Source organism: Coregonus clupeaformis, chromosome 7 (genome assembly GCF_020615455.1).
Source record: "Coregonus clupeaformis isolate EN_2021a chromosome 7, ASM2061545v1, whole genome shotgun sequence".
In the NCBI taxonomy this organism is placed as follows: Eukaryota; Metazoa; Chordata; class Actinopteri; order Salmoniformes; family Salmonidae; genus Coregonus; species Coregonus clupeaformis.
Window position 1 is genome coordinate 27,610,515 of NC_059198.1, and position 12,949 is coordinate 27,623,463.

Genomic DNA, 12,949 nt, shown 5'->3' on the forward strand with positions numbered 1-12,949 from the left:
ACACTTTTTTGGACTCAACACTCGGGATTTGATACTAAAAAGGCTTTGATGTTCAAAGGCATTCTCTTTGGGGGAAAGGAAGTGGGAATGTTCATTGTGAAAGATAATTTAGGACATAGGGTCAACGGTCCAATGAGATCAACATAAGTCATAGTGGAAGTGTTTTCTCATCATGACAACATATGGCATCAGCCAAAAACAGGAAAAACGTAATGGGGTACATACTGTAAGTTTAATGAGCCGTTATTGGTATGCAGGAAAGGTACATTTCTGCACAGCCATCTCAGTGATCGAGTGTTGTGTTGTGTTGAAGTAGCTTCCTAACAGAAAGGTTAGACCCATCAGTATGGCATCCACTGGAAATGTCATGTTTGTTCTGGCAATTGTCTGGAAAGGATGTGGCAGGTCAGTTGTAGAGCTACATTCTTCTCTCTTCTTTTCTCATGTTCATCTTATTTCATGATGAGTGATGAGTACATTTTGGTAGAAATGACTAATGACAGATTTTTCATTGAAAGGAATCCAGTAAACAACTCTTGTAAGGTTTTCAAGTTTCTCCAAACAAAAACTCAGGCTATTCCAATTGATATGATCTACATCTGGTTGTTCGAGGAGCCAAAACACCCCATAGTTATGGCATGGTTCCTGGTCTGTCTTTGGCCAAGAACAGGCTTTCTAAGGAACATTTTAGTCATTTAGCAGACGCTCTTATCCAGAGCGACTTACAGGAGCAATTAGGGTTAAGTGCCTTGCTTAAGGGCACATCGACAGATTTTTCACCTAGTCGGCTCGGGGATTAGAACCAGCAACCTTTCGGTTACTGGCACAACGCTCTTACCCACTACGCTACCTGCCGCCCCGGACAGTACTGACTTGAGAGCTAAACCATATTTAACAGACCTACAGAGTACCACAGACCATGTACCAAGAGGATTAATCTAGTACACTTCCATCCTAGCCAAAGGTGCACCTGAGGTTTTTGGACTGGTGCCCTGAGGTTTTTGGACTGGTGCATACTTGGCTAACTGAATACAGCCAGGAAGGCCAATGCATTGCAAGTGATAAACTCTTTGCATGGAGGATATAAAAGACTGTATAGTGTTAATAATGGAACTCAGCCTGAGTTTGGAGACATTTTATCTTTATTTACATGCATAAGACTGGTTTATTTGGCCAGCCGGAGAATCTCAAGTGAAGAGAGAGGCAGTCCTTCATATCCTGCACAGCCCTGGCTGTAAACAACACGAATGCATGTACTTCAGCTGACTTAGAATGTAAACTAAGAAGCATTGGGATCAGAGTATGGATCGAAGCTCAACAGCACACTGAAGCTGACATTAGTCTTGGCAAAGAGTCCAGGGATCACATTACAAACCCTCTCCTAGCTGCAAATAAAGCCTCTCCTCGTTGTACCGTATATCAACTGAGTTAAGTGGCAGCTGTCTGATTTGTTTTCCCCATCTTGATAATGTGCCTCGTGATAGTTTTACACAATGAGGTCTGTGCTCTCTATCTTTGTCCATCTTCTATTTTGACGATTTCTGGCACTGCTACTCATACCAAAGGACTATGGAGATGTATATGTGTGTTGTAGATAGATAACACTATTTCCATTTTGGACTGTGTCTTTACCCAGAGTCATCCTGCAACACAGCTGGTTCTCTTTTTACCCAGAATAACACCCTGGAGACAGACAGGAGAAATGGGACTGGTGCCGCTCCATCCTCTGGGAGGCTGCAGCACATTATAGAGAGAGAGTAGACTCTGGGTTGGGACGGAGGGGATGGAAGGGTGATATGTTTGGCTCCGTGGCACATCATTTCTGCATTTTGTTATCTCTGTGATTTGACCCATTGTATTTCATAAATCAATCAGCAAACTGTAGGCTTTGTGTACGCTGCGATGGAATTTACTATTATATGAGGAAAGTGTTTCTGATATGTTTTATGGCATCACTATCTGAAATAGGACATTAAAATGGGTGATAGGGGAAGAGGCATATCTGACTGGTACCAGGTGCTAGAAATAACTGGTTTTGACATCCCATTCAGGATATCACTCATTTAAATTATTAGAATGATTTTGATTTTTTTTATATATTTTCCCCCTCATCAAAATAAAAAAAGCATACTTTCAAGCATCAATATGTATCTCCAAGCATCAGTTTACACGTCAAGCTGACATACATATTCACATTCTCTCTTCGCTTGCACTCTCTACCCTTAAAACCACATGTTCTGACATTCGAAAAATATATTCTGTACTAGTGGTGGGAATTCAAGAGAAGAACCACAATGACCTAGGCTAATGCTGAGATGTGCTTAGCAGTTGACTTCTTTGCTTACTCATGAGGAGCTGTGATGAATACACGCTGAGATGGGAGGACTGTGACCAGAATGCTGTCATTGTCTGTAGCCACCTTTCATACCTCTCCCGGTCTGCCAGCTCCCAGTGGGAATCTACCAAGACTATCTTCAGCACTGAAACCGGAATGCATGAAGAAGAACAAACAAAGATCAGTCTTAGTTTTAACACAGCTGGAGTTTGTTTTAGAGATCAAAGGTGCCTAGCAGCTCAGACGTCTTGTGTCTCTGCTTTTGGATGACAGGTTTCAGAAGCAAGACACGGTAGTAGCTATAGTAGCTATAGTAGCTGTAGTAGCTGTAGTAGCTAGAGGAGCTATGGTAGCTATAGTAGCTATAGTAGCTATAGTAGCTAGAGGAGCTATAGTAGCTAGAGGAGCTATGGTAGCTATAGTAGCTATAGTAGCTGTAGTAGCTGTAGTAGCTGTAGTAGCTATAGTAGCTATAGTAGCTATAGTAGCCAGAGGAGCTATGGTAGCTATAGTAGCTATAGTAGCTATAGTAGCTATAGTAGCTAGAGGAGCTATAGTAGCTATAGTAGCTAGAGGAGCTATGGTAGCTATAGTAGCTATAGTAGCTGTAGTAGCTGTAGTAGCTATAGTAGCTGTAGTAGCTGTAGTAGCTATAGTAGCCAGAGGAGCTATGGTAGCTATAGTAGCTATAGTAGCTGTAGTAGCTATAGTAGCTGTAATAGCTATAGTAGCTGTAGTAGCTATAGTAGATATAGTAGATGTAGTAGCTAGAGGAGCTATGGTAGCTATAGTAGCTATAGTAGCTGGAGTAGCTATAGTAGCTGTAATAGCTATAGTAGCTGTAGTAGCTATAGTAGATATAGTAGATGTAGTAGCTAGAGGAGCTATGGTAGCTATAGTAGCTATAGTAGCTGTAGTAGCTGTAGTAACTGTAGTAGCTAGAGGAGCTATGGTAGCTGTAGTAGCTGTAGTAGCTATAGTAGCTGTAGTAGCTATAGTAGCTGTAGTAGCTATAGTAGCTGTAGTAGCTGTAGTAGCTCTAGTAGCTAGAGGAGCTATGGTAGCTATAGTAGCTATAGTAGCTATAGTAGCTGTAGTAGCTATAGTAGCTGTAGTAGCTATAGTAGCTATAGTAGCTATAGTAGCCAGAGGAGCTATGGTAGCTATAGTAGCTATAGTAGCTGTAGTAGCTATAGTAGCTGTAATAGCTATAGTAGCTGTAGTAGCTATAGTAGACATAGTAGATGTAGTAGCTAGAGGAGCTGTAGTAGCTGTAGTAGCTGTAGTAGCTAGATGAGCTATGGTAGCTATAGTAGCTGTAGTAGCTGTAGTAGATGTAGTAGCTGTAGTAGCTATAGTAGATATAGTAGATGTAGTAGCTAGAGGAGCTGTAGTAGCTATGGTATCTGTAGTAGCTATAGTAGCGGTAGTAGCTATAGTAGCTATAGTAGCTACTATAGCTATAGTAGCTGTAGTAGCTGTAGTAGCTATAGTAGCGGTAGTAGCTGTAGTAGCTGTAGTAGCTGTAGTAGCTGTAGTAGCTAGAGTAGCTATGGTAGCTATAGTAGCTGTAGTAGCTGTAGTAGCTAGAGGAGCTATGGTAGCTATAGTAGCTATAGTAGCTGTAGTAGCTGTAATAGCTATAGTAGCTGTAGTAGCTATAGTATATATAGTAGATGTAGTAGCTAGAGGAGCTATGGTAGCTATAGTAGCTATAGTAGCTGTAGTAGCTGTAGTAGCTAGAGGAGCTATGGTAGCTATAGTAGCTATAGTAGCTGTAGTAGCTATAGTAGCTGTAGTAGCTATAGTAGCTGTAGTAGCTGTAGTAGCTATAGTAGCTATAGTAGCTATAGTAGCTGTAGTAGCTGTAGTAGCTATAGTAGCTGTAGTAGCTATAGTAGCTGTAGTAGCTGTAGTAGCTGTAGTAGCTAGAGGAGCTATGGTAGCTATAGTAGCTATAGTAGCTGTAGTAGCTATAGTAGCCATAGTAGCCAGAGGAGCTATGGTAGCTATAGTAGCTATAGTAGCTGTAGTAGCTGTAATAGCTATAGTAGCTGTAGTAGCTATAGTAGATATAGTAGATGTAGTAGCTAGAGGAGCTGTAGTAGCTATAGTAGCTATAGTAGCTATAGTAGCTATAGTAGCTGTAGTAGCTGTAGTAGCTATAGTAGCTATAGTAGCTGTAGTAGCTGTAGAGCTATAGTAGCTGTAGTAGCTATAGTAGATATAGTAGATGTAGTAGCTAGAGGAGCTGTAGTAGCTATGGTAGCTGTAGTAGCTATAGTAGCTATAGTAGCTACTATAGCTATAGTAGCTATAGTAGCTGTAGTAGCTATAGTAGCTATAGTAGCTGTAGTAGCTGTAGTAGCTAGAGGAGCTATGGTAGCTATAGTAGCTATAGTAGCTGTAGTAGCTATAGTAGCTGTAGTAGCTGTAGTAGCTATAGTAGCTGTAGTAGCTGTAGTAGCTGTAGTAGCTAGAGGAGCTATGGTAGCTATAGTAGCTGTAGTAGCTGTAGTAGCTATAGTAGCGGTAGTAGCGGTAGTAGCTGTAGTAGCTGTAGTAGCTGTAGTAGCTAGAGTAGCTATGGTAGCTATAGTAGCTGTAGTAGCTGTAGTAGCTAGAGGAGCTATGGTAGCTATAGTAGCTATAGTAGCTGTAGTAGCTGTAGTAGCTGTAATAGCTATAGTAGCTGTAGTAGCTATAGTAGATATAGTAGATGTAGTAGCTAGAGGAGCTATGGTAGCTATAGTAGCTATAGTAGCTGTAGTAGCTGTAGTAGCTAGAGGAGCTATGGTAGCTATAGTAGCTATAGTAGCTGTAGTAGCTATAGTAGCTGTAGTAGCTATAGTAGCTATAGTAGCTGTAGTAGCTGTAGTAGCTATAGTAGCTATAGTAGCTGTAGTAGCTGTAGTAGCTGTAGAAGCTATAGTAGCTGTAGTAGCTGTAGTAGCTGTAGTAGCTGTAGTAGCTAGAGGAGCTATGGTAGCTATAGTAGCTATAGTAGCTGTAGTAGCTATAGTAGCCATAGTAGCCAGAGGAGCTATGGTAGCTATAGTAGCTATAGTAGCTGTAGTAGCTGTAATAGCTATAGTAGCTGTAGTAGCTATAGTAGATATAGTAGATGTAGTAGCTAGAGGAGCTGTAGTAGCTATAGTAGCTATAGTAGCTATAGTAGCTGTAGTAGCTATAGTAGCTATAGTAGCTATAGTAGCTGTAGAAGCTTTAGAGCTATAGTAGCTGTAGTAGCTATAGTAGATATAGTAGATGTAGTAGCTAGAGGAGCTGTAGTAGCTATGGTAGCTGTAGTAGCTATAGTAGCTATAGTAGCTACTATAGCTATAGTAGCTATAGTAGCTGTAGTAGCTATAGTAGCTATAGTAGCTGTAGTAGCTGTAGTAGCTGTAGTAGCTAGAGGAGCTATGGTAGCTATAGTAGCTATAGTAGCTGTAGTAGCTATAGTAGCTGTAGTAGCTATAGTAGCTATAGTAGCTGTAGTAGCTGTAGTAGCTGTAGTAGCTAGAGGAGCTATGGTAGCTATAGTAGCTATAGTAGCTGTAGTAGCTATAGTAGCTGTAGTAGCTATAGTAGCTATAGTAGCTGTAGTAGCTGTAGTAGCTGTAGTAGCTAGAGGAGCTATGGTAGCTATAGTAGCTGTAGTAGCTGTAGTAGCTATAGTAGCTGTAGTAGCTATAGTAGATATAGTAGATGTAGTAGCTAGAGGAGCTGTAGTAGCTACGGTAGCTGTAGTAGCTATAGTAGCTGTAGTAGCTATAGTAGCTGTAGTAGCTATAGTAGATATAGTAGATGTAGTAGCTATGGTAGCTGTAGTAGCTATAGTAGCTGTAGTAGCTGTAGTAGCTATAGTAGCTATAGTAGCTGTAGTAGCTGTAGTAGCTATAGTAGCTGTAGTAGCTATAGTAGCTATAGAGATATAGTAGATGTAGTAGATATAGTAGATGTAGTAGCTAGAGGAGCTGTAGTAGCTATAGTAGCTATAGTAGCTGTAGTAGCTGTAATAGCTATAGTAGCTGTAGTAGCTATAGTAGATATAGTAGATGTAGTAGCTAGAGGAGCTATGGTAGCTATAGTAGCTATAGTAGCTGTAGTAGCTGTAGTAGCTATAGTAGCTGTAGTAGCTATAGTAGCTGTAGTAGCTGTAGTAGCTGTAGTAGCTGTAGTAGCTGTAGTAGCTGTAGTAGCTGTAGTAGCTGTAGTAGCTAGAGGGTAGCTATAGTAGCTATAGTAGCTGTAGTAGCTGTAGTAGCTATAGTAGCTGTAGTAGCTATAGTAGCTATAGTAGCTATAGTAGCCAGAGGAGCTATGGTAGCTATAGTAGCTGTAGTAGCTGTAATAGCTATAGTAGCTGTAGTAGCTATAGTAGATATAGTAGATGTAGTAGCTAGAGGAGCTGTAGTAGCTATAGTAGCTATAGTAGCTGTAGTAGCTGTAGTAGCTAGATTTTCTATGGTAGCTATAGTAGCTATAGTAGCTGTAGTAGCTGTAGTAGCTGTAGTAGCTATAGTAGCTATAGTAGCTGTAGTAGCTGTAGAGCTATAGTAGCTGTAGTAGCTATAGTAGATATAGTAGATGTAGTAGCTAGAGGAGCTGTAGTAGCTATGGTAGCTGTAGTAGCTATAGTAGCGGTAGTAGCTATAGTAGCTACTATAGCTATAGTAGCTATAGTAGCTATAGTAGCTATAGTAGCTGTAGTAGCTGTAGTAGCTGTAGTAGCTAGAGGAGCTATGGTAGCTATAGTAGCTGTAGTAGCTGTAGTAGCTGTAGTAGCTAGAGGAGCTATGGTAGCTATAGTAGCTCTAGTAGCTCTAGTAGCTATAGTAGCTATAGTAGCTGTAGTAGCTGTAGTAGCTGTAGTAGCTAGAGGAGCTATGGTAGCTATGGTAGCTATAGTAGCTATAGTAGCTGTAGTAGCTGTAGTAGCTATAGTAGCTGTAGTAGCTATAGTAGATATAGTAGATGTAGTAGCTAGAGGAGCTGTAGTAGCTATAGTAGCTGTAGTAGCTGTAGTAGCTATAGTAGCTGTAGTAGATGTAGTAGATATAGTAGATGTAGTAGCTATGGTAGCTGTAGTAGCTATAGTAGCTGTAGTAGTTATAGTAGCTATAGTAGCTACTATAGCTATAGTAGCTATAGTAGCTATAGTAGCTGTAGTAGCTAGTAGTAGTAGCTGTAGTAGCTGTAGTAGCTGTGGTTGCTATGGTAGCTATAGGGTAAGGCCATTTTATATTACTCTCTGGCACTTGAAGGGTAAAGTTGTGTATACCTGAATCCCCTCTGTAGGTTGTTCTCCTGAAACAGACCGATGATGGTTCAATTTCTAAGCAGTCTGGATCTGGATCTGCACCACAGTCTGCCTCACGTTGCACATTCAGCATCTGTCACTGGCAGACATAGAACAGGGCCACGTTCAGTTGCGAAACGTTCTCGAATGTTGTTCTACATAGCATATTTCTATCTGAACGTCCTGCTGAACGCGCCCCAGCTGTGGAGACTTGTGCCCTGTCTACACTATCTACAACACTGTCTACACACTCATTATCCCTCTCTTACTCTGGGATAACAGACAAATAAAGACATGTATTCAACATATAGTTTTACATCTATCTGTCCCATGGCTGGAGCTGGGATGTTTGAAGGTTCTGTAGAAATGCTAACCTTTTACATCTGGTACATTAATCTGTTAAAATAAGTAATTAGGCTTTTAGCCTAATTTTCGTGATTGATCAGCATCAGATGAAATGTTAACATGGCACATGAATCTTTAACTTTATTGTCAAGCTCCCTTCTGCTTCAGTTCCATAGTGATCTCTATGCAATCAACTGTCAGCCTGATGGCATAATTGTTATAAAACTGTTATAAAATGACACAATGTTCCCATCTCCCCAGCAACAATCGACAACAGCAGCTCTATCTGCCTGCTGGTTTCCAGGAGACCCGGCCTAGCTCCTCCTCCTGAGTCCTGAGGCTGCAGCATGGAGCCCCAGGGGAGTCTGGGAGTGGAGGGGGACTTCAGCCTGCAGCTGGCGCTGCTGGTGCCCAGTCTCCGGCGCGAGGCAGTGACCCACGAGCTGGAGGAGCTGACTCTGCAGCCCAGCCCCAGCCTGCCGCCTCTCAAAGAGCGTAAGAATGGTGAGTAGTAGACCAGTCAGTCACCTAGGTCAATCAACTAGGGCATGCATCTGAAATGGCACCCTATTGCCTAGCCTATATAGTGCCATATACAAATGTAGAATCTTACTTTGATCACCCTGTTTGTTGCAGGAAATTTCCTGCACAGCAGGAAACGCAAACTTGTAGTGTATTCGAGGTTTAAAAAGTCTTCTAAAGTTTGTAATTTCCACTTTAAATGCATACCTAGTATCAGGAGGATGAGTGGTGAAAACACAGAGGGTGAATCCTTCTCAAAATGCATTGGAGCAGATCTGAGGCTCTGACGAATCAAGGAAATACGATTGAAATTCACCCAGAGACTCTGGTTTCTACGTCATCCATCAGAGAGCAAGCCTGCCCTGGCAGTGAGAAAACAAACTCCTCTCCAGTCCAGAGAGATTTGTTTGTGGAGAGAAGTGGGGAATTAGACTGGAATTGCATCTGGAAGCCAACACATAATCACAGCGTGAACGGTTCCCAAAAGTCTTGGGCCACTAAGTGTGTTGTTTGTTGGTTGCTCTCAGAAAAGCAGCTTTTTAGGTGGCCATTATTAAAGAGTTAAATATGATCAATTCGATGCTGATTCTGATTAACAGACTTCAACAAAAGTCAATGAATGTGTTGAACCTCAATTTGAACTATTCACTAATGATGAATACCTTACTAATATCTCACAGTGTATTTTCCTTGAAATTATGGACCTTCAGCATCTTGAGATCTCCTCTGTTATCTCGCTCTCCCTCTGGTTCTCACAACCACAGCCAGAACTCCAGTCTGGAAATATTCCACCCTGAGTGGCACCCTGACATTTTCCCAGTCCCTAGAGAGGGCACAGTCAGGGATGGAGGGCATGGGGTGGAGACCACTGGTCACCCCGACCTTACTGCCCAAGTAACAGACACTGGGAAAACTCAAGTGTGTTGTACCCTACGGCTTGTTGATGATGTGATGATGTAGTGGATATATATTTTTTTTTTTCAAAATACATGCGTCTGGCCAAGTTTAATCTCTCATGTACTGACCCTTACTACCCTCCCCTCACCAGCCCCTTCCTCAGAATTCCGACTGTGACTCGACTCAGACTATGATGTCTTTTATCACCAGAATAATAGAGGAAGTTAGCTGTTTGTTTTCTCTTCTGGTTAATGTCTGATTAATCATTTCCATTGCAGCTCACGTGATGCACATTGGACTCCATACTATCCATGATTTACAGTGCCTTTGGAAAGTATTCAGACCCCTTGCCTTTTTCCACATTTTGTTACATTACAGCCTTATTCCAAAATGGATTATATGAAAAGAAAATCTACACACAATACCCCATAATGACAAAGCGAAACCCTTTGCTATGAGACTCGAAATTGAGCTCAGGTCCATCCTGTTTCCATTGATCATCCTTGAGATGTTTCTACAACTTGATTGGAGTCCACCTGTGGTAAATTCAATTGATTGGACATGATTTGGAAAGGCACACACCTGTCTATATAAGGTCCCACAGTTGACAGTGCATGTCAGACCAAAAACCAAGCCATGAGGTTGAAGGAATTGTCCATAGAGCTCCGAGACAGGATTGTGTCGAGGCACAGATCTGGGGAAGGGTACCAAAACATTTCTGCAGCATTGAAGGTCCCCAAGAACACTGTGGTCACCATCATTCTTAAATGGAAGAAGTTTGGAACCACCAAGACTCTTCCTAGAGCTGGCCGCCCGGCCAAACTGAGCAATAGGGGGAGAAGGGCCTTGGTCTGGGAGGTGACCAAGAACCCGATGGTCACTCTGACAGAGCTCTAGAGTTCCTCTGTGGAGATGGGAGAACCTTCCAGAAGGACAACCATCTCTGCAGCACTCCACCAATCAGGCCTTTATGGTAGAGTGGCCAGACGGAAGCCACTCCTCAGTAAAAGGCACGACAGCCCGCTTGGAGTTTGCCAAAAGGCATCTACAGACTCTCAGACCATGAGAAACAAGATTCTCTGGTCTGATGAAACCAAGATTCAACACTTTGGCCTGAATGTCAAGCATCACATCTGGAGGAAACCTGGCACCATCCCTACAGCGTAGCATGGTGGTGGCAGCATCATGCTGTGGGGGTGTTTTTCAGCGGCAGGGACTGGGAGACTAGTCAGGATCGAGGCAAAGATGAACAGTACAGAGAGATCCTTGATGAAAACCTGCTCCAGAGCGCTCAGGACTTCAGACTGGGGCGAAGGTTCACCTTCCAACAGGACAACGACCCTAAGCACACAGCCAAAACAATGCAGGAGTGGCTTCGGGACAAGTCTCTGAATGTCCTTCAGTGGCCCAGCCAGAGCCCGGATTTGAACTCGATCGAACATCTCTAGAGAGACCTGAAAATAGCTGTGCAGCAACGCTCCCCATCCAACCTGACAGAGCTTGAGAGCATCTGCAGAGAAGAATGGGAGAAACACCCCAAATACAGGTGTGCCAAGCTTGTAGCGTCATACCCAAGAAGACTCGAGGCTGTAATTGCTGCCAAAGGTGCTTCAACAAAGTACTGAGTAAAGGGTCTGAATACTTATGTAAATGTTATATTTCTGTTTTTTATTTTTAACAAATTAGCAAAAATTTCTAAAAACCTGTTTTTGCTTTGTCATTATGGGGTATTGTGTGTAGATTGATGAGGGGAAAAAACTATTTAATCAATTTTAGAATAAGGCTGTAACCTAACAAAATATGAAAAAGGTACAGGGGTCTAAATACTTTCCGAAGGCACTGTAAGTGTTTACTCCATACAGTATGCTCTTGTGGAGGCCCATGACATTGCAACAGCAACACACCACTTTAGTGGGGAGCTCTCATAGGCTAGTGTCTCTGCTTGGTACTCCATCTTGTGCCACTCTCTGTATTGATTGCCACTTTCTTCTTGCTCTGGGCTGCAGACACATTGATCCAATCGCAGGCCAGGTCTGAGCTCCATTAATCCCTCCCCACCAGGGCTCTTTCTCCCTCCCTGGGCCCCAGCAGGAGCTGACACTGTCAGGCACGTCACAGGGAGCATCTGGGGCGTCTGGAGCACAGACTGCATCCTGTCTTTCTTCCTAAGAGGAAGACCCCTGTGGTGGATTCACCTGCACAACAGGGGCTAGAATCAGGAACAGGACCAGCTCTATAAAGGAGCTTGCTTTCATTTAGGCAGCATTCCTAATCCATTTGAACACATGGTACCTGCCAGTCATTTCCTTTCGGGTTTGTAAGTGATCTTTATTAGTGTTATTATATGAGTTTGTGTCATTTTATAGTATTGTAAGGTTAACACGTTAATAATGACTGTTCCCAAGTCGTTCTTGAACATTGACATGGGTGAAATATATCAGGACGAAATGGATTGGAATGGAAATAGAAGCAGCATGCCAGTTCATGGTGGCTGCCCTCTGCCCTTTAACCTGCAGTGTTAGGGAGTAGGGAGGGATACACACATCCGGACTTCAAGCGTATGACTCATACTTCCTGTATGTGAATGCTAAATGGCTTGAAATGACCACCTATTCATCTGTTATCACTCTTCAGTGTTCTTTCATCCCTGTTGTCCCTTTAGAAGTCTCCTCTGGGTGGGTGATATTTCTATTTGCTGTTATTTGTTCTGGCAGACAGAGACCAGATTGATATATTTTCTCCTAGACAACATTGTGAAGGAGACAGGGTTGAATGCAACCACCCCTCATTTCTAATGTTTACATTTAATCTATTTTATTTGAAATCCCATAGAAAATATTGATTATTTTCCATTACGTCAATATTAGCCAGCAACAGCTACGGTCAGGTCTACAAAAATGAAAACAGTAGATAAGATTGTATTAATGTCATGTTTGTGCTTTGAGTGTAGTGTTCTAGTGGAAATAATGAAATGAAAATGATAGCAATAACAAGAATATGCTAAATATCAGAAATACACAGATTAAAACTGGGAAAAGTGACAAAGATAAACATTGATGTCCCAGGGGCATCAGCATGTTTGTTTTAGTCATTTTTATCCAGTGACACAACATGTTATGAAAAACAACTCCTGGCTCGTTTTCTCATGGAGCTTTTCATTCTCTCACTCAAAAGTCACAAATACTCAATGTTTTTGGGCCAAGAAAGGCACAAGTAGTCCTTCAGTTCAGTGAGACTTTAAAAGTTAAAGTAAGAATTTCAATACATGCATGTAGTTAGCCTATTTCATCATTTGGTTGAATATATTACTTACTTTTGTAGACTTTTAGGACAGCGGTTGGTTTGGTCAAAAGGTTGTATTGTTCTCTGTGTTGTTTTAGTGATTAAAGTTGCTTGACTCATTGTATTTAGTTCTAATGAGGCTAGTGTTGAAAGAGCAGAGCACTGCGAGCAGAGTGACCCAGCGAGGGTTAACAGTGGCTGGTCTGTCTGTGTTCCCTCCTCCTCCTGACGCTCACTGGCTGAGCCCAGCCAGAGCATGAGTGAGC

At 42.2% G+C, this 12,949-nt stretch overlaps 1 protein-coding gene and 1 long non-coding RNA gene across 2 annotated transcripts in view; one reads left to right on the forward strand and one right to left on the reverse strand.

The window, feature by feature from the left end:
• The window catches only part of LOC121569109 (myocardin-related transcription factor B-like), a 62,676-nt gene that overhangs the window by 30,521 nt on the left and 19,206 nt on the right, over nucleotides 1-12,949 (forward strand). Inside the window, exon 3 of the mRNA XM_041879752.2 lies at nucleotides 8,244-8,486. Coding sequence (XP_041735686.2) covers nucleotides 8,330-8,486 — 157 coding nt within the window. The 5' untranslated portion in view covers nucleotides 8,244-8,329. The remainder of the gene's footprint in view (nucleotides 1-8,243; nucleotides 8,487-12,949) is intronic.
• Nucleotides 944-12,837, reverse strand: LOC121569110. Its single transcript, XR_006001330.1, has 3 exons — nucleotides 12,715-12,837; nucleotides 7,620-7,737; nucleotides 944-2,480 (listed from the first exon to the last, which is right to left on the reverse strand). It is a non-coding gene; the product is annotated as an uncharacterized LOC121569110 (long non-coding RNA).